Here is a 20,904-nt window from a genome sequence, read left to right as displayed (position 1 = left end):
TCCCTGTCCTGGGTTTAGATGATCCCAGAAGCTGAACACAAAGCCCAGCCTTGGGATTTGAGTTGCCCCAAGCTCTGCTGAGCAGATTCAGGGGCTGCCTGAGATGCTGGAGGACCCCCAGAGCCCCTGGGGTGGGCGCCAGGTCAGAGGACTCAGTTCCTGCGAGGATCAGGCTGTTACACTGAGGTGTCTGACACCAGGCACTGCTTGATTTGATAGGGAAAACTTGCTGCCATGTTTGCTTTATCTCTGAATTAATAGTACTTCTGTTCGTGTGGCTGGAGCGATCCATTTCTGGGATGTGTAATCAGGTTATTTCAGCTGATCATCTGTTTTGCTGTCCCCACGCTCCACTGCCACCCTGCCCCATAGTGTTTGGAAATCACATTTTATGCTTAAAATATTTATCTTGCTCTAGTCAGTCCGTGATTTCGTTACCTGTGTGCTCCCAGGGTTCCTGAGCCAATGTACTTGATTCCTGCTGTTTCTCTTCCTGTTCCACCTGTGCTGCCCGAGGTTGGGGTGGTGAGGTGGAGTGTGGAGGTGTCTGTGCCACGGTGCTGGCCTGTCCTGCTGCCTGCAGGAGGAGACAGTGCAGGACACCCTGGGAAGCCAGAAAGATCCATGGCATCATCCTCCACCGTATGGCCTCAGCCCTTTCTCTTCCAGCTGGGCACAGAGTGAATGGAGCTGGATCCACCCCCGTGTCCTGAAGGGAAAATTCAGCCCCTGGGTGCAGCGTGAGTCTGTTCCCACTGGGACTGTCTCTCTGGAAAAGGATCATCTCAAAGAGTGGGAATTAAGGAAAGAAGCCCTCAGTGAGTGGAACTGCACAGAGCTGGGGCACCTGTTGGACCTGTTGGTCCTGCTGCAGCGGGGGGCCTGGGTCACCCTGGCCAGTGCAGCTCCAGCCAGTCCTGCCCTGCTCTCCGTGCATTTCACATCGGGGGGACTGGCTGAGCATTAGTGATTGATCCATGCTGAAGGCCAGATGCTTCATTATCCACTCGAGCTGGTTTTTCATCTTCCAAGTTCCTGCTTGCTACCGTGGCACCGTGTTAAATAATTAAGTGCTAAACAAGGAAATTGCAGCACGGGAGAGCAGAGCTGCTGCATGGCCATCAGAAACCCCGTTTCAAAGGCTGCAGGGCCCATCCCTACGGGAAGAGGGGCATAATTAACCCATCAAATGATCAGACACAGAGTTCCATCGCTGCCGCTGCCGAGCGTTGCGTGGGGTCTCACGAGGCCAGGTCAGGTCTGCCCTGTGACTTCTGTTCCGTGCCCGACTGGACTGAGCCAGAGCGACTGGGGGTGCCCTGGAAGGATTTTTATACCTGTTTCCAGGAGCCCTTGCTCAAGGTCACCTTCTCCAGCTGCTGTTCCTGGGCAGAGGAGGGAATCGGAGGAACAAACGCACGAGACAACCCAAAGGAAGGAGCGGGGAGCGACTCCCTCCAAAGCTATTAAGGAAGTTGGTCTTTTTCATTAATCACAGCCTCCCCAAGGAGCCTGCAGCAGCCAGGGTCTAAAGGTGCGCAGGCAGCCGCTTCTGTGATGATTTGGTTGATTGGAGTAAAATTAAAGTGTTCTGGAAGGATTTTTTGACTCGGAGAGCGTGGGCAGGCCGAGCCTTCTGCCAGGACGGCTGCTGGGCTGTCTGGGGCTCAGGCTGCTGGTGGGACATGCAGGGAGAGCAGGAGCTTTAATGAGGAACCTCTGTGCACAAGAAGTGGGGCAGACTCGGTCCCACTGATCTCCCTGTCAGCCCAGCCAGCAGGAAGAGCTGCTCCCCAGCCCCTTGGGTGCTCGGGAACAGGCCCTGTGTGCCCCCCTCTGTGGCTGAGTGGGAGCAGTTTGGTGGCCAAGAAAACTCTGTTCCGTGTACCTGGAGCCTCACACTGGTGTGCAGAGCAGGAGCCCTGTCGCCCAAGGGCGTGTGGGTGTCACAGCACTGCCCCAGAGCTTTTTGCGCTCTGTTCAGGTCTGTGCCTGAAAACTTGTAAAGAAGAGAGCGACAGGAAGAGGAGAGGGTTTCTGCCTCCCCTCTCATCTGAAGCTGCTCTCTGTCTCTGGGGCGCTGCAGTCACGACAGCGGCGGCACACAGCTCTGGAGGTGACTCTGCGCTGCCTGCCTTGAGCTGGGGCTGGCAGCACTCGCTTCTCCTGGTGGTGGGCATCATCCTGGTGTTCAGTGTTAAAATTGGGCTCCTTTTAGCTTGCAAACCCCTCCAGAGATGGAAGCCCTCAGCCCCCAGGCTCACACCCCGTAGTGCCGGAGCGATGAGTGGTGGGAACACGGATTTGGGAAAGTCTCTGGCAGGGCTCTGTGTTCCTGCACACGCTCAGTCTAGGTAGGCTGAGCTCATGCATAAAGGAAGCTTGTGCCCTTCAAAGAAAGTCACTCCTTTTTCCACCAGACACTGTTCAGTGGAGTAGCAGCTGCAACTCAGAGCAACGTTTGGAGACAGCAGCTTCCTTGCATTTCCTGGAGCATTTGAAGGAATTTTGCATGGGTCCCCTGGCTCCTGTGTGCTCAGCGTTCCCACGTATTGACCATGAGCTTTTGTCTACCCCATCAGCAAATTTTAGAGTAAAAAGACATTTCCACAGCCTGGACAGGAGCTGGGTGGAAGCAGTGTTGTGAAAGTGGTTTGGCTGCTGGTTTGAGTTCTGCTTCCATGGACAGGAGAGTCTTCCCTTGAAGGAGGTGATCCAGTCAAAACTCGGATTTTTGGTTTGCCTACAAGGGATTGGTCACTCCCCAGGACGACCAAGGCAAATCAGCTTCTGGGTGCCCGTGCAGGATGAGGATGGCACCTGATGGGAGCGTTGGGTCGGTCAGCTTGGCCATCACTTGGCCTGGTGAAGCATCCACGTGGGCGTGGTGTTCAACACCATTGATATTCAGCCAGGCAATGTCCCCAAGAGGATCAGGCTTCGAGTCATTAGAGCAGAGCTGGGCACTGCAGCAGTAAATGAAGAGGAAAATTGAAGTAATGTTGTATTATAAATTTATGATTTCATCTGCCTGACTTTGAGAGCGCTGAGTGCTGGCGGTGCCAGCAGAGCCCCCGGGCAGCTTGGCTGGTGCTGTGAGTGTGAGGCACAGGCAGGTTTGGCCAGGGACAGCAGGGCTGCCCTGGGGTCAGGGCCAAGACCATTCCAGGGCAGGCAGCAGAGGAGGTGACATCCAAACCGCTGCGGGCAGCTGCCATCCCCCACCGTGCCGATCTGGCTGGGGCCACAGGTAGCACACCTGCAGAGCTCAGGTGCTGCCCAGCACCTCAGTCCCTGTGCCCTGACAGTTGTGAGCTGACAGATCTGCTTCAGAATTGCCCGAATCGGAGTCAGCTGAATTCTTCCTCTTGGCAAGGAGAGAGGGGCTGCAGTCGGACACCGCAGAGCGATTTTTTAGTGGCGTTAATGGCGCTACTTACTTAGCAAACAATCCATTTATCAATAGTGTTGTTAAAAAAAAAAAAAAAGGAAGGAAAAAAGGTTTGTAAAGCTTAACTGTGAAAGATCTGATTTAATGACAGAGGTGATTAATTTCTAAGGGAATCCAGCTGTTGAGCTGTGAAAGGAGGGCTAAGCAGTGTGCACGTATCGCTGAGCGCCGCGTGCTGTCCGGGCGTCGCGGGGCTGCCACTGCTTAATCCCATCATCAGAATTCATCCAAGCATTTTTATCTTCCAGTTTTAGATTATGATTAATAGTACACTGCATGTATATATAAATCTGATCGGAAATGGAGGGACTTGCTGCAGCAGGAGAACAGCCGGGTGATGGATGAGTGTATTAAAGGATAAATAAAAGCAGAGATAGGAGCCCCCCAGAAGAGCCATTCGCCTGCTGAGCGTGTTCTTGGGCTCCAGCCCAGCAGCTGCTGAGATTCCCTCTGACTTCAGGCAGCAGGAGAAAACTTGCCCTGATGGTTTCTTGGTTTGGAGAGGCCTGGGCTGACGCCGAGGCTCAGTGGGGACGGTCTGTAGCGTCCAGTGGAACTGCACGGGGTGGTGCCTGTTACTGGGAAAACTGAGCGAGGAAATACTGAGGATCCATGTGAGGTTAGAATTTTAGGAAACCCCCTGAGTGTACAGGACACCTTGGGACATTCTGTCCGACACCTCTGACGTGCAGGTCAGAGCAAATAGCCACTGTGGGAGCAGAGGGAAGGGCTGTGGGGAAGTTAAAACCGGGGTGCCACAGCCTGTGACCCCATGGCTGCTGCCAGCCCGCGCTCGGCCAGGGATCAGCGGGACATCCAGCACATTCCCAGACAGGAGAGTGAGGCCAGCCCTTTGTGCCTTCACGGAGGTGTTTTTATTCACGAAATGCCCTCAAGTGAGTTTTTCTCCTAATAAACCTCCCAGAGCTGCCCGAGGTCAGCCATTCTGCCTCAGAAGGGGCTTTTGGAAGCACCTCGCATAGCTTCCTTTTACTTTCCTGAAAAATTAAAAGCTCTTTGACTCCCTGGCTCGTTGCTGCTGCTGCCTCCAGCTCTTTGATGTGTTAACTGTTGTCCTTCACACTCCCGGGATAAAGAATTACTACTACCTTAATCTCCAACTGTCAATAGCTCTGAAGCAAAGTACATTCATTGTAAGCTCTCCAAATGTCAGAGCAAACCCGTGTTATGTGTTTAGCCTTAGCATTTGGCATTTACTCTTGCAGCTAACAAGTATGCACAGTCCTTGGGCTCCAGACACCAAAGTGCATGTTAATTACCGGAGTGACAGGGCTCCTGCTCGGAGCTGGGCCAGCGCCGCCAGCTCGAGATGTTTCTATTCAGGATAATGATGAAACCTCTCTGCAGTTTGGCATGAGCAGAATAAATCTGGGTTTTTAAAACCTTCCGTAAAATTAGGTCTCACCCATCCTCCCTGTCGTTGTGCATTGTGTTAAAAAAACAAACAAACAAACAAAAAAACCCTTCAAAATAACCCTTCATTAATTCTCAAACTTCTCTCTGTTTTGTTTTGTTTTTTTTTTTTCTACATTTCTGTGATCAAGGTTACCCGAATTTTGTTGCAACATATGGCCGAGGATATCCTGGATTTGCCCCAAGTTACAGTTATCAGTTCCCAGGTACGTACGTCTCATTTGCAGATTTGCTTCGTTTCCCCTCTTTCCTTCTTTTTTTTTTTTCTTTTGGTTTTTTTGGTGGGTTTTTTTTTCCTTTATTTTAAGTCCGTAGCTGCAAGCTGAGACAGGCAAGTCTGCAGGGAGCATCTCACACAACAGCAGTATGGTGTTTTTTTTATTTTTTACTATTTTAAAATAGACCTTTATAGCGACATCTTTTCAACACATCTTTTTTTTTTTTTTTTTCCTAGTGTATAAATTGGTACTGGTTATTTGAAAACAAACTTCTTAAATTAAAAAAAAAACAAACATAAAAGCAAGAGAGATCACTGGAGAGCTGTTACCCTCCCTTTGATGGGTTTTTCCTTTCATAGATACTGTAGAGCTACACACAGACACGCACACGCACACAGGGACCCGCACACTCCTTCCCGTGCTGGCCTGTGGTAAGTGAATTTCACTTGTGGAGTGCAAAGTCCCACCTTGCTGTGTTCCGTGCTGGCCTCTGGGGGTTCCCTGCCAGCAGCCGAGTGCAGCCCCGTGGGGATGCTGGATTTTTGGGTGGGGTGCCCTGCTCCAGCCCTGTGTGGATGCTGGGGATTGGTGTTGGTTCGGGGGGCTCAGCGGGCTCAGGGAAGATCAGCTGATGGAAGCAGAGAATAGAATGGTTTGGGCTGGAAGGGACCCTCCAAGGTCCAACCCCTGCAGCGAGCAGGAGCTCCTTCCACTAGGTCAGGTTGCTGAGAGCCCCGTCCAACCTGGCCCTGAACACTCCAGAGGTGGGGCAGCCAGCAAAGCCCATCCAAAACCTTTGCCCTTTCCAGCACATCCCGCGGTGGGACTGCCACCACACCGGTCACAGAGTTTCCTTTCAGCCCAGGGTTTTCCCAGACAAAGCGGTGGCTTTGCTCTGTTTGTGGCTGAAGCCCCACCCGGCCACCCCGGCGAGGAGACCCCTGAATTCCTGAGCAGCCTCCTCACAAGGGTCCTGTGCTCCTCAGGGCTCACAGCGCAGGGTGGGAGCTTGGGCTGACAGGGACACCCAGTAACGCTCCTGCAGTGAGCGGGAGGGGCGGGAGGAGAACCAGCATCTCACAGGGAAGTTCTCTAGGATGGGTGAGGATGTGGACAGTGCTTGGCTACACCTGGGCCAAACGTGGAGCCTTGTGTCCAGCCCTCGGTCATTCAGATGAGACCCTGCTTTGGAATGATACGGATTGTTGTCATCTGTAGGATAGGCGGTGTCCTTGTGATGGGGTTGTTGTGCAGCTGTTTTTTGCAGGGCTGATAACACCGAGGGGAGCAGCGCTGTGAGGGTTTGTTTATTTGAATTCACAAATGCCAGGGCTCCTCTGAAAGCTGAGCCACCTCTTCCCACCTCTGGTACATTTTCCCACCTGGACCAGGCCAGGTCTGAAAGAACTGGGGTGTCAGGCAGACAGCAGAGCTGCTGGGGTGACATGGTGCTGGTGGGGACAAGGCACCCAGATCCAGGTGACACCAGCTCTGGTTCCCCTGGAACCAGCGGGACAGTCCGGTCTGGCAGGATTGCAGCCAGGGGTTGGAGGTGAGGAGGAGGCTTCAGCAGGTGTTTGTTTGTGTGTTGTCTCATGCTCTGACTCCTCACAGTTCCATGTACCAGCTGATTCATACGGAGGCACTGAAGGAGAGACGCCTTTGATAGGTTTAATGATGGGAATCGGCAGAGCTTAGATGAGTTTAATTATTAACGTGTCTAATGCAAATGTGTTTGCTCACTGACAGCAAAGGCACCCTTTGACTCGACCCCTCCTTAGATGTATTTTTATCAAGGGCCTGTTTTTATCAAAGCAGGACTTCCAGTTACTGCCGGGTTATTTTCAGCCTCCTGCAGAGATGGAATATGGAAAATAAAATCCAGGTGGATTGTCCCCACCAGAAAGCCGTGGGGCCCAGGGGAGCCAGGCAGCTCCAGGAGATGCTCAGGGTCCTGTCTCACCTTGTTGAGTTCCCCTGCCCCAAAGCTCTGTCCCTGCTCCCCTCCCGCTCGGATCAGTTGCTCCTTAGCAGCAATCAGAAGCTTTCCAGAGTTGTTGGGGGTTTCTCAGGTGATCTGGGGCTCTGGTCTCCCAACCCGCCGGAGCACGGGGGGCACGGGAGCGTCCTGGCTGGAGGTGCGGTGTGAGGAATGGTCCAGCGGCAGGATGTCCCCCGTGCAGGAGCAGGAGGTGTTTGGGGCAGAGCCCAGTGCCCCAGAGCACAGCTTGGCACCAGGGAGCCTGTCAGGAGAGGGCAGGAGTCAGTTGTCAGGTGTTCAGTGTCAGCGTCGTGATCTGGAGGGAGAAGTACGCGGCTGTTCCTCAGGAGCATCCCGGGTCCGAGAGCTTCCCCTGCCCCGATGCAGTGGTGGTGCAGCCTCAGGACAAATACACGGAAAGATGTCCAGTCCCACTCTGGGCTGCTCTCAGCAGCTGTGCAGTGCTGTGCTGCCCTGGGCGGGGTGGCCGGGCTGGGGTCACCCCCCGGGGCTGTCACAGGCACTGTCCCTGCTCAGGTTGTGCCGCCCAGTTGCTATTTCAGTAAATCAGGGCCAGGAAGAGGAGTTCCTTTCTGGTTGAACTGTCCTGATGGTTTTTCCTGTTGTCCAAGTGAATGAGGTACAAATGCCAGGACCCAGCTGTTTGCATTCCCGTTCCCTTGTGGCCCCTCAGGGGCTGTCCCATGTCCTCTCCCACGTCCTCTCCCACATCTTTTCCTGTGGCATGGGACAGCTCCTGGCCCCAGGGGCAAGACACACAACCCTTTGGCAACTGCTCTATCTCCTCCCATCCCGTTGTTCCTCCCAGCCCTTCCTCATGCAGTACATTGCCTCTTTTCTTTTTATTTTAATTGCAATCACTCCCTTTCTGTGTCTCTTCTTTTTTTTTTTTTTTATTTCTGGGACTTATCTTTTCAGTTTAATCTATTAATTTCTGTTCTTATTTCACTTTGCAGACTATTTGCCGATTTCACAAGACATAATTTTTATCAACTAGTTCTTAAAGATGCATAACAAATTAATCGGGGTTTACTACAGTGCTAATGAGAGAGAGACAGAGAAAGCCTGGGTGGTCCATGTTTAATATCAATGTCCACTGAAAAATTGCTGCTCTTACTGGCTGGTTTGATTGACTGGACTTTTTATTTTATTTTTATTTTTTTTAAAGGCTCCATATCCTCACTGCTTTGAGTTTGCTTTTTTATTTTTTTTTTTAATTTTTTTTTTTTCCTCTGCTTTGTTATGAGTTTTTAATGCCCACTTGGAATGTAACTCACAAGGATGGGGTCAGGGGCGTTCCGGAGGCATGACTTCTCACAAACTTTTTAGAAATGGTTTTATCAAGGAAGCAAGAAGGACGATTGGGTTGATTTGGTCTCACAGACAGCCCCACAGAGAGTGACTGGCGCTTTTTAACGTGGTGACGTCCAGCAGTAGCACAAATCCCACCCAGGGTGGAGCGAGTCGGGAGACTCCTGTCCCTGGGACCCTTGGCAGCGCAGGGCGGTGTGACCCCGCGGTGTCACAGCCCCACACGTGTCCCATCCCCTTCCCTCTGGCCTGGGGGCTCTTTGGGAGCTGCCACCATCACACCAGGTGAGGTGTCACCAAGAGAGGGGCTCAGGCAGCTGCTGCTCCCCACAGCAGTTCCTGCTCCCGGAGCCAGTGGGGCTTGGAGCAGCCTGGGACAGTGGAAGGCGTCCCTGCCATGGCAGGGGTGGCACTGGATGGGCTTTAAGGTCCCTTCCAACTCAAACCGTTCTGGGTTTCTCTGATTCTTTGATCCCAGCTCTGACCAGCGATGGTCCTGCACACTCCCTGCAGCTGCTTCTCCTTCCAAACTTTGCTTGCAAATCGTGGGCAGATTTCCTAAATTTCTGGCCAGGCTTTCCCTGCTTAAGCTGCATCACACTGCGCCTCTTCATCTCCACCCAAATGGCAGGAGAGCTGCAAACCTCCACCCATTGGCTCTAACAAGACCAGATTCTGGACTTTGGGGTAGAAAACACACCTTCTGATTCAATTCTGCTCTTCTTGAGGTGTTGCTACCCGTTGGATAAGTTTGTGAGAAGTACGTTGCATGCTTACAGTAGAACTGTAATGCATTTTAATGTTTGTTAATCCACTTGTTTAAAATGTTGGTGTCAAAGGCTCTACGATCCATGGCTGTGCTGTTCATTTCATTAAAGATGCTTGATGTAATACTTGGGTAGTTTTCTTTTGACTTTTCTGCAGGCAATAGCTTTTTTTAATCTGTATGGCTTCTTATTATTTTGTTTGGGGTTTTTTGCTATGAATTGCTTTGCTTTTGTGAACTTGTCTTAGTGTGCATGATTTGCAAACATTTCAGCTGTTGTGAATTTTCTCATTTTTTGTAAATAGTCCATCTGTTCTTTTCTTTTTTTTTCTTTTTTTTTTTTTCTTTTTTCTTTTTTTTTCTTTTTATGACTTTTTTCCTGTAAGTAACTGAGGTAGAAAATAATAATAAATTGTTTACAACGGATCTGCTGTGTTGCTGCTCTCTTAGCTTGCAATTTTAATCTTTTGGTTTGGACGGCCCAAATAACCAGTACCAATGACAGTTGAATAAAAGAATAAAACAACCATCACTCAGAGCGTGTGACCCACTGTTTGAAGAACCTGCAGAGGAGCAGTTACATGTGAGCTGTGTTTACAGCAGAGATTACACCCCAAAAAAAAAGACAAAATGCACTCGTAACTGGTGGGAGAAGAAATTGCAGCATCCCCACTGCTCCTCCACCACTGTGGTGGGATGTTCCTGCTCTGTCTTTATCCCAGTTGTATTTTCTCCTATCATCACCTGAGTGTTTGGGGATTGTCGAAGTTTCATAGAAGCCTTCAGGTTAGAAATTTAAATTATTTATTTTAATTAAGGGTTTGTTTGCTTGTATGTTTGTTAAAGCTTATTAAAACCTTTGTATATGGTGAGAGGTGAGAAAAGCAAATATTTTCACAAACTTTGCAGAGCTCAGGGAAATATATTTGCTTATTAATACTGGTGCTGCAGAGGCCACCAGCTCAGCCTTGGGTCATGCTCCTGCAGTGCCTGGGGCAGTGGAAATGCAACACAAGGTGGTTCAAAGTCTCAAACTGATGGGGTTTGTTATTATGAGGGCATGTAAACCAACTTTCTGTTGAGCTTAATTCAGTTTCTTTCCTGGTGCCAGTCCCACGGTGTTCACCCATCAGTGCTGGGCAGGGAGGTTATCCTGTGTAGGAGGTAAGAACTAGAAAACAGGAATTTTCCAGGTGAGGAGAAGGAACTGGTGGCAAAGATAAGGGGAATTACTGTGTTATGCTTAAGGCTTCTTTGTCGTAGTGTCTTGAGAGGAGGAGGAGGAGAGGGAAGGAGGTTCCTGTGTCTGGGGTTTAGGACACCCCAGTGCAAGTCCTGTTGCACAGGTTCCCCTGGTTAATAACCTGGAAGGGGGTGTGCAGTGGGGATGGAAAATGGTGTGGTTGCAGCATCCCAAAAAGCCAGCCATTGCCTCTGTGCCTTGTGCAGTGGTGTAAAGCACCCAGCCTGGGGCATATGGTGCTGCGCTGACCCCAGGACACGTGCCCCTGCACTGGAGCACCCAACTTCCTACTCTGCTGAGGTGAAGTGATTTTAAAGAGCTGCCTGCACATGGCTTCTGTGCCCACAGGGAGTGATGAAGTCTGTATTAATAGGGGTCAGCTCTGTAAAGCACTCTTCAAGCACTGTTACACAAGTGTAAGGCTTGTAGAACATTTACTAATGGGAGCAAAGTTTGTCTGGTCGTGATACTGGTATGATCAAACGTAACGCTCAGAAAAGGAGGACCTGGTGGCAGCTGCAGAATAGGAGGAGGAAATGTAAAACCTACTTTAAATTGTTCAGTTAGTTAAGCCTTGTAACAGCAAGAGACGTGGAACAAAGCTGGAGGTTTTTCTCACTCTTTTGTCTAACTCTTTCTTAACTGCTTAAATCTGCCCGGCTCTGCCCTGCACTGCATGCCTTGTTTCCACCTAAACACATCACTGCATCTGCATGGCATCACTGGTTTACAGAGTGCATTTGGGATCTGTTGGAGCCACCTGAGTTACCTCTTCCCATCTCTCCGTTTCAGCCTCCGCCCCTGAAAACAGAGACTTTAGACTGGACCTGGTTTAACATTAAATTTTTGGGTGTTTTGCTGAGGAGGGGCCGTTCCATTGCAGGCACATCCCTGGAGGGAGGAGCAGCTGGAACTGCAGACAGCAAACTGAGAAATTAATATAGCAGAGCCCGTAAATCTCCAGCCAGAAGGTTCTCCTTCAAGTTCTGCTTAGACGATTGTGTTTTGATGCAGGAAAAAATGGTCTCTAGGGCTGTTCCCTGAGTCCGAGCAGAGCTGAAGCACCTTTGCCCTTTAGGCACAGTTTTTCTGAGAAAGGCTGTGGTTTTTTGATGTTGCAGAGAATTGTATGAAAGGCCTTTTTCAGCTTCTGTTTCCCCCTACCCCTTAAAATAATCTCATTGTTAGATTTAAGGTGAGATTTTCCAGAGGAGCTGTTGCTCTGTGTTGATGGTCCAGCTCCCAGCGCTGGCAGTGGCAGCAGAGTGTGGCCAGTGGAAGTGGAGCCTGTCCCCCTTTTCCTGCCTCATCCTCTCAGTGTGAGGGAGGCTGCTCTGGAGGTTTAAATAAATATCTTGTCTGGCTGAGGCCCAAAACTGCCCAGGTCCTTCATTAGGTTTTTCTCCACTTATAACTTGAATAACTGAGAAATACGAACATCTTGAACGCTGAACTTGAACGCTGATTGTCCTGTTCTTGGCTGCTCACTGATCTGTGCCTGGTGTTACAGGCTTTAAAACTGGAGGTTCATTGCCCTGAAAATGAGTGATCCTGAAGGGGCAGAGAGGAGAGAAAAGGAAAAAGCATCCAAACGTGCTGGTGTCTGTAGAGGGTTTGTGTTTTGGGGTGATGCTGCAGCTCCAGAGCGATGGTTTCAGCTGTGAACAGGCCACAGCTGCAGTGACCAGGAGGGTTAATGAGAGCAATTTCTCACAAGAGTAAAGAGGCGTAACACAAACACTGGTGTGTGGAGGAAAACATGGCTAACCCTGCAGGAGGAGGAGTGTGGTCTGGGAATGCCCATCCTGCTCCAAGGAATTTTCTGTGTCCGAGCCAGCCAGAGCACGATGGCTCCCCTGCCTTCCTGCCTTGTGCCCCACTGCAGACAATTCTTAACAAATTGGAGCTGGGATTGCAAAGAACTGGACAAGATCGGTCTGCTTCTAGCACAGAAACCTTCAGATGTGAATGTTTTAGCATTAGGCTTTCCAGCTGGCCATTGAGGAGCTCCCACATCCTGCCTTGCCCAGGAGCAGTGATGGTAGTTGCTGCAGCAATGCTTTGAAGGTTTCCGGGCTCAGCATCCCAACCCTCTCCTGTGACCTCTTTCATAATTAGGATTATGGGATGCCCAGTGGCAGTTCCCCCAGCGAGGCACTGGGAAGGTCCCTGTCTGTGATGGCTGTGCTGGGTGAGCTGCACATGAGTGCTGAAGAGTTCCCCACCCTCTGATAACCTTGCCCTGTGATTTACTGCCTTCTCTTTTATGAAGTTGCCTCTTTGTGTTGAATTTTTCCAGCTTCGGCCTCCAGACACGAGTTCTTTTTATGCCTTTGTTCATCATCAAGGACCTGTCTTTAAATAATACTTACCCAGGTAGTTTAGATCATTCATAAAAATGGAGACAAGCAGCTTAACCAAATAGCTCATTTTCTTTACCATCGGAGCAGCGGAAATGAGGCTTGAAGCAAATCAGTGCCACGTTGCTGAGCTCCAAATAGGAGCCTTAATGTGGTTCCATCTAACCTGCCCTTGTTCATCCAGCAGCAGGTGACTGAAACGCAGGAATTCAGAGCTCTGTGCTGCAAGGCAGCGTGGGGCCAGTGAGCTCCTGGGTGTTCCTGCCCCTGCAGCCGTCGCTCCCTTTGTACTTACCTTGTTGATGAAAAATCTGCGGTGGATGCTTGGCTTTGGCCTTAAAAAGGAGCTGTAGTGAGTCCAAGGGAGGACACCAGGGTATGAAAGGGATGGAGCACTTCTCCTGCAAGGAAAGGCTGAGAGGATTGGAATTATTCATCCTGGAGAAGAGCAGGCTTCAGGGGAGCCTACAGGAAAGATGGAGATACTATTAACAAGGGCCTGGAGGGACAGGACAAAGAGGAATGACTTCAGACTGCCAGAGGTCTGGGTTAGGTTGGATATTGGATGTTGATAACCTAAATCGGCTGCCAGCTTTTGCTTCTTGGCTTGTGGTTTTTTGAATAAATAGGGTTTTTTAGAACAAACCCTTTCCCTTTGAGAAGTTTCCCAGTTTTCAGCATAGTGAAATAACTGCGAAAGGGTTATTGCACTTGAAATGCCACAGAATGATAGTTTGGAGACAAACAAGGCTTTGTCTCACTGATGCATAAAGTAATTACTGGGCAGAAATGCACCATTCTCATCCTAAAAGCCACGGCCTGAGAGTCCCAATAGCTGAAAAATGGGTCATTTACTGTACATAAAGTGGAAGTGCCAAATTTTAAATGAACTATATTTGGGATTTATAGTTTTGTTGGAATTCCAGGATGGGAATATTTGCTCATCGTAACATCCATCGGCAAACAGACATAGGCCTCGTGCAGGCTGTGCCCTGGATGCTGCAGGGGCTCTGGGATGAGGGTCCACGATGCACGGTTGAAATTTCCTAATTTGCTGGAAGAGATTTTAACAGGGTTGAGGTAACACAGTGGGAAAAAAACAAAGGGAAGCACTTAAGGGGCTGTTGCAGTGCAGGGCTTGGAGAAGCTAAAAGTGTTAACGGAATTGATCAAAACCTTAGGAGAGTAGTGTCCTGTTTCCCTGGAGCTCTGCCCCGCTGTGCCGGGTCCTGTTCACCAGCTGTGGTGGGGATGGCACTATCCCACCTCTTCACAGGCAGACCAGGGTCGCTGGGAAGCTCAGGACGTTCCACGCGGGGCTGGTTGCTGCCCCACGTTCCCATGGACTTTGAAAAACACTTCAGAGTCTGCGGTCAAATCCCAAGGAATTAATTGCTACTAAACCGTGGTAATGAGCTGTGTATGATGTGGTAGAACCCCGATCTTTGATCGGTTGTAGGGAACAGTTGATTTCTCTGGGTGTATGTTCTTCTCTTAAATATTCAGCACTGAGTTGTTCATCTAAAGCTTGGAGTAGTAGGAGGTTTTTTTTCTATCTCATTCGTGTTTCCTTATGGAAAGGGAGGGGGAGTGTGAGACAGAGAGCCTGGAAGATGAAGGTTTTAAACATAAAGGGATTGTTTTGGGACGGAGCTTTCCCTTGTGTGTGTTCACCATTAAAGACGACATTTTTGCCCGGTAAATTGGACCCACGCCTGCCTGCCTTCAAAAAAAAACTGCCAGGCTCTTCTGCTTCATGGTTTTGAGTCTCTGATACTTTTGAAATGAAGCCTAAAGATCCTCCAAAGAGGATAACACAGCCTAATGGAAAGAATAATGCAAGCGAGAACCCATCTGAAATGACAGCTGTGAGCCTGGTGCAGCTTTTCGGGCTGATCAAAGCTCTGGGATCGCCGCTTGAAAAGAGGGATCAGCCCCTGGGAGTGCCCTTTGGAAAAGGGGGATCAGCCCCTGGGAGTGCCCTTTGGAAAAGGGGGAGCAGCTCCTGGGAGTGCCCTTTGGAAAAGGGGGATCAGGCCCTGGGAGTGCCCTTTGGAAAAGGGGGAGCAGCTCCTGGGAGTGCCCTTTGGAAAGGGGGGATCAGGCCCTGGGAGTGCCCTTTGGAAAAGGGGGAGCAGCCCCTGGGAGTGCCCTCTGGAAAAGGGGGATCAGGCCCTGGGAGTGCCCTCTGGAAAAGGGGGATCAGCCCCTGGGAGTGCCCTTTGGAAAAGGGGGAGCAGCTCCTGGGAGTGCCCTTTGGAAAAGGGGGAGCAGCCCCTGGGAGTGCCCTCTGGAAAAGGGGGAGCAGCTCCTGGGAGTGCCCTTTGGAAAAGGGGGAGCAGCCCCTGGGAGTGCCCTCTGGAAAAGGGGGAGCAGCTCCTGGGAGTGCCCTTTGGAAAAGGGGGATCAGCCCCTGGGAGTGCCCTCTGGAAAAGGGGGAGCAGTTCCTGGGAGTGCCCTTTGGAAAAGGGGGAGCAGCCCCTGGGAGTGCCCTCTGGAAAAGGGGGAGCAGCTCCTGGGAGTGCCCTTTGGAAAAGGGGGATCAGGCCCTGGGAGTGCCCTTTGGAAAAGGGGGAGCAGCTCCTGGGAGTGCCCTCTGGAAAAGGGGGAGCAGCCCCTGGGAGTGCCCTTTGGAAAGGGGGGAGCAGCCCCTGGGAGTGCCCTTTGGAAAAGGGGGAGCAGCCCCTGGGAGTGCCCTTTGGAAAAGGGGGATCAGGCCCTGGGAGTGCCCTTTGGAAAGGGGGGAGCAGCCCCCCAGCTCCTCTCCCTGCTCAGCCTGCACATGAATTCATGTTCCAGCCTTTGCACTTTTTTCCTGAGAGATGAAGTGACCTTCCAGAAGGGCCAAGGTTCAGGTCAGCGCACTGGGGACCACCAGGAGTGTAAGGATTGAAGTGTTGGGGGCTGAAGGAGCCTCTGGGCTCGATGCCCTGAGCACAGGGACCCCCAAAACGCCCTGCACAGACCAGTCAGTCTACTGCTCGTGTCTGAACACTCCAAACACCCCATGAACACGGAGCGAGGGGGTTGCTTCCTAGGTGCAGTTTCATGGTGGCTTTTCTTTAATTCTCCGTGCCTGTTCCACGATTTTGGCTAATTTCTGAAGTCAGGTGGTGATTTGAGCATCTCAGCTTGCATTTTCTTGTTTTAAATCCCTGTGCTCATTGCTGAAGTCTGAACATGTGACCTCGGGTGCCTGAGTGCTTTGGCCATTAAAGCAGAGGAAATTCTTTGCACGATTTTTTTTTGATGTTAGAACTAATTTCATGATCTTTGTGCCCTTTTTTGGGGTTGATTCCTTTTGTCTGACTGGTTGTAGAGGATGGGGTTGTGTTTACTTTGAGGATGCAAGATTTTGGGGTCTTCAAAGGCTGATCAGAGCAGGGCTGAAGGAGTCGGTGATTTCTCTTAGAGCCAGAGCTGCAGGAGGAGGATCCTGGCAGCAGGAAGGGGTGAATGGTTCTTGGGTTATTCCCTTGTGGTTGCCTGGTAGCCAAGCCCAGGCTGGAGGGCAGCAGAACTCGGTGGTTTAAGAAGGGATGGTCCCACCACAGCAGGAGATGGAGCAGGGCAGAGCTCTGGTGAGCCCCTGAAGCCCATGTGAAGACTGGCCCTGCTCAGGCAGCGTCGTGCTTGCCAGATTTGTTCACAAAGCCCCTGGAAAATCTGCTCAACCCTGGGCTCCCACTGCAATGCCCAGAGCAAGACAATGGGGCTGTGTGCTCCAGCCCAGACCTGCTGCTCATCCTGTGATCCCCCTTCTGCCAAACTCACCTGTGCCTTGGAGAGACAACAGCCGTGGACTGAATCTGGGACCTCAGGGCAAAGAATTTAACCCAGATCTGTCCATCTTCCCTCAACTGCTTCACTGTTTCAAGTGAAACTATTGATGCAGGAAGCAGGAAAATTTATCTGTGAAAAATTGCACTTGGAACGCTGGTTTTGGCTCATTCTGAGCAACGAGAGAGCATGAAATTGCTGTGAATCCTCAGGGCTTTCCTGGACAGCGTGTGAGCCCAGTGCAAAACGTTTATTGTGAAATACCTTCTAATTGCAGTGCCTAAAGTGGGCCCTGCTGGCCTTTGCAGTGCCTCTGGGCTTTGTTTGCTCTGGGCAGCTGGGAGCAGTGGGCACACAAAGCACAGGGGTCATTTGAGCAGGAATCGGTGCCTTAATCAAGCTCCAGGAATGAATTGATCTCTCCCTCCACCCTTTGGATTTTCCAGGTGACTTCAGAAGGCTCAGAAGGAGTGGGGCTGGTGCTGGCCGTGCTCCTGATTGTCCAGGGTGGGATCCAGAGATGCTGCCATCAATGCTCCCCTTGGCTTCAAGACGCTGTTGTCCAGGCACCCATTCCTGGCACCCAGTTACCTTCAAGCTGCCTGTTAGAAATGAACTGGGAGGCTGGGAGCCCCTTGGCAGCTGGCACAGGGAGCACAGGGCCTGCTGGCACCCCACAGCCCTCTGTGGTCCTGGGGGTCCCCCACAGCAGCAGTCCCCAATGCCGTTGCTGTCTCCTGGAGGTGCCTGCACTTGCCAGGCTTTGCTGAGGGAAAACAGTGGCACTGGGCCACTGTCCTCACACTCTGCTGGCTGCAAGTTCTCCTTGTCCCCTGCTCCAGCTCCTTGTCCCGGTGCCCCGTGCTGGGGTCCCCATCAGGCAGAGAGGGATGGTGTCAGCTGCCCGTCTCTGCTGAGGGGGTCAGGAGCAAAGAGCCACAGAGGCACCGGAGTGAGGTGGCACAGTGCTGGGAGGTCACGCAGCCTCGGTGGCTCGAGGGTCAGGAGCAAAGAGCCACAGAGGCACCAGAGTGAGGTGGCACAGTGCTGGGAGGTCACGCAGCCTCGGTGGCTCGAGGGTCAGGAGCAAAGAGCCACAGAGGCACCGGAGTGAGGTGGCACAGTGCTGGGAGGTCACGCAGCATCGGTGGCTCGACAGCAGTGACAGGGAAGCTGTTCCCAGCTGAGGCAGCCGGGGACACGGTGCCTGGCAAAGGGCATTTTAGCAGGGAATCGATGGCTTTCAGTAGGTTGGATTGATCGGGGGATCCTCCAGTGATGGAGCCGTCCTGTGAGTGTGTCAGTGAGGAGGCTTTTGCCAATGGTGGTGATCAATCCCTGTTTCCATCTCCTGCTCCCGGAGCCCGTGCCGCGGCCGCTCCGCCTGCGGCGTTCCCGCACGGAAGCAGCCATCACACTTGAGCGGTTTGGAGTGCCATGGAGCAGGGATGCTTTTATCTCACAGTTGGGATAAAAGCTTTCTTCAGGGGCGGAGGGATTAATTTTTCACACATCTGTCCACTGGAATGCAATAAAGGAGCCTTTGTTCAGGCTCTTGCCGTGGAGCGCCTTCCCCACCCTTGTTATTTCACTCTCCTTTTGCATGGCAAAACTTTTTGTCCTGCATTTCAAATAGATCCTGAGCGTCCCTGGCAGCTGAACAAGAGAAACAAACTTTCCAGCCCTGTTTTTTGTGCTGTTCCCAGGGGATGCTTGGTGATTTGAAGGGTATTTGATTGGTTTTGGCAGAGGCGTTTTATTCCGCAGCTTTTTTATGGAAAATCCACGGCTCCTCCGATCCCGTAGGGATGGTGTAGGGAGCCCCTGGAGCCTCCAAATGAGAGATCTGCGGGCAGCCAGCTGGTGGTGGAGGTGCCATGGGAACGCTGAGGACACTGCTCTTGGGCCGTGCGCCGTGGTGGGCGGGGGGGACAGGGGACTGTGCCAGCTCTGCTCCTGCCTGAGCCGCAGGGGGAGGGCCCGGAGCTTGGCCCTGCGTGAAAGTGAAGCCCCAGAGCCTCAGCCCTTGTCCTGCAGATGCCTTCCTTGCTCTTTGGAGGTTGGTTTTACTCTTAACACCAAAGTCTTCCCACTCCAGCCCTAATCACGTGTCGGGTGACCCGCTCAGGGCTGATGGCTCCATCACCAGCCAGAGGGAGTTTAGCATTCAGGTTCAGCACTGGTTTTAGCATCCCCCAGTCTGGATGTGCTTCCCCCCACACCCCACTGCACAGAGGCTGTGGCAGTTAGCAGCAGACAGGTTCAGCAGGAGGACCAGGGTTGGCTGTACGGTGCTGGTGTCTGTGCACGGGGAGCACCAGCCTGGGGATCCTCTGCGTACATTTACCTGTGCTGTTTTTTTTTCCCCCCCAACAGCCCTATTACCATATTTAAATGCAAGTATGTCCTTTTTTGATCGATGTTTTAAGTAGCTTCAAGTTATTCTAGCCTAGTTCTCTGCTCCTTGCCCTGGTAGCTGAGCTGTAGCTGAGCCATAGTGCTGAAGGTAGTGGGCTGTAGTGTGCTGGGTTCTCTGGGCTCGCTCTCTCGCTCTCAGGCTCACTCTTCTCTTTCTCAGTGCCTCAGTTGTTCTCCTGTGGTTCCTCAGCCTTGCAAAGCAGCTGTGATTGTGGTCCTGGTGCCTGCTCAAGGACCAGGTTCCATCGTGGTGGCCACCCTGGGCTTGTCCTGTCAGGTGGCAGGAGCAGTTGGAGCTCCCAGAGACCAGGAACCTCCCTGGAATCATTGACTTTGGGGTTCTTGCTGATTGCCTGGACTTTGCCATTGCCCTCTTAAAATACTTGTATTGAAAGTCAGAGTCTCTGGCAGTTCTTTTGAATATTAATTAAGTAACTCTGCAATCTTGCTGGCAGCATTCCATTCCTCTGCGAGGGCTCGGCTCCCTGGAGCAGGGAGGATGTCATAGAGCTCCTTGATCTGCGGCTGGTTTGCTTTCAAGAGCTTTTTCCTTTCTTTCTTTCTTTCTTTTTTAAACCACATTCCATTGAATTTTTTCTGCTTGATCCCAGCAAATTTGTGATCTTGACACGAGGACCTCCTCATATTTTCCATTACTGCTTTGTCTATGGACCAGCACGTTATTATCACTTGCAAATAAGCCCGGAGGAGAATTCCCTGGTTGTTTGCGGAGCGGGCTGACCCCGCTCCTGCGGGAGCGTGGAGGCACGAGCCGAGTGCTGCAGGCTCTGCCTCCAGCCTGTCCTCCTCGGCTCCACGGCGTGCCATGGCCAGCAGCCCCGTTCCTCCCGTGCCAAGGGGATTTGTGCTGGCAGGGACCCCTGGCAGCGGGCAGCTGGCCAGGGCTGGGCTGTTCCCAGGCACGGCGGCACAGAGGATGGCGAGCTCCGGATCCCTGTGCCCCGCAGAGACTCGTGGTACCCGCTGGCTTCTGTCTTTACCCTTCTCCTTTTCTCCACGGCCAGGTTTCCCAGCAGCGGCTTACGGACCAGTAGCAGCGGCAGCCGTGGCGGCAGCAAGAGGATCAGGTAGGGGGGCCCGTGGAAGAGCAAACCCTCAGAGTGCAGGGTCAGGTAAAAGCTCTGTCGGTATTCTGTGTGGCTGCAGCTCTCCATCATTTCTCTGATTTTCCTCACACTTAATCCTGGGGACCTGAAAACAAACAAACCATCAAAAAAAAAAAGAGAAAGAAATTAGAGAAAAAATAAGTAATCAATCCCAACCCAAACCCAAACTACAAGCAGAGGCCACGGGGGCTGGAGCACCTGCAGGAGATTGGCGTGAGAACTGCCTAAACCAGGGTAGATATTCCAATTTGTTTCTTTCTTTATTCCTTTATTGCGTTGGTTTCTTTATTTCTTTGGTTTAAATTCGAGGCTCTAAAAGACACCCCCGAAAAGATAAATTTGTGTTTTCAGAAAAAAAGTTTTGTTTTCTCACAGGAAGCTGGGGTTGGGTTGAGGGGGTGGCAGCAGCTCTGGGTGCTCCCGCCGTGCCCGGAGCCGCTGTCACCTTCTCCACCACGGCCAGCACGGGGCACCCCCGTGGTGAGGGGCCGTGTCCCTTGGGATGGCATCACTTGTGCCATTGGCACCAGCACACGGCTGGCAGTTCACCATCCCTGCCTGCTCCGGCCCCACTGCTTCCATGAGGAACGACAAAGCTTTTCTTCTGTCCTTCTGAAAACTTTTTACTTCTCTTTTTTTTTTCTTTTTTATCCCCTTAAGGGAAACAAACCGTTGCCAATTGCCGTTACTGCCTTCGGTTTAAATTCTGCCGAACACGTGAATCAGCGCTTTGCTCAGGTGGCAGAGTTCAGAGCAGCCCTCAGTGAGCCGTGGGGCTCCCAAAGCAGGTCGGG

At 51.7% G+C, this 20,904-nt stretch overlaps 1 protein-coding gene across 10 annotated transcripts in view; it reads left to right on the top strand.

Moving 5' to 3' along the window:
- The window catches only part of MSI2 (musashi RNA binding protein 2), a 210,045-nt gene that overhangs the window by 164,132 nt on the left and 25,009 nt on the right, over positions 1–20,904 (top strand). For 3 of the 10 annotated variants that reach the window (XM_066201998.1, XM_066201996.1, XM_066201995.1), the window contains exons 10-12: positions 5,017–5,091; positions 5,463–5,534; positions 20,009–20,116. In XM_066201998.1, the coding sequence (XP_066058095.1) occupies positions 5,017–5,091; positions 5,463–5,534; positions 20,009–20,116 (255 nt within the window). The remainder of the gene's footprint in view (positions 1–5,016; positions 5,092–5,462; positions 5,535–20,008; positions 20,117–20,904) is intronic. The other 7 variants (XM_066202003.1, XM_066202001.1, XM_066202002.1 and 4 more) reach the window with 4 other exon arrangements.

Source organism: Chamaea fasciata, unplaced genomic scaffold (genome assembly GCF_029207755.1).
Source record: "Chamaea fasciata isolate MVZ Bird 193981 ecotype frontalis unplaced genomic scaffold, bChaFas1.0.hap1 SCAF_21, whole genome shotgun sequence".
NCBI classification, from domain to species: Eukaryota; Metazoa; Chordata; class Aves; order Passeriformes; family Sylviidae; genus Chamaea; species Chamaea fasciata.
This window is presented reverse-complemented; position numbering and strand designations above follow the sequence as displayed.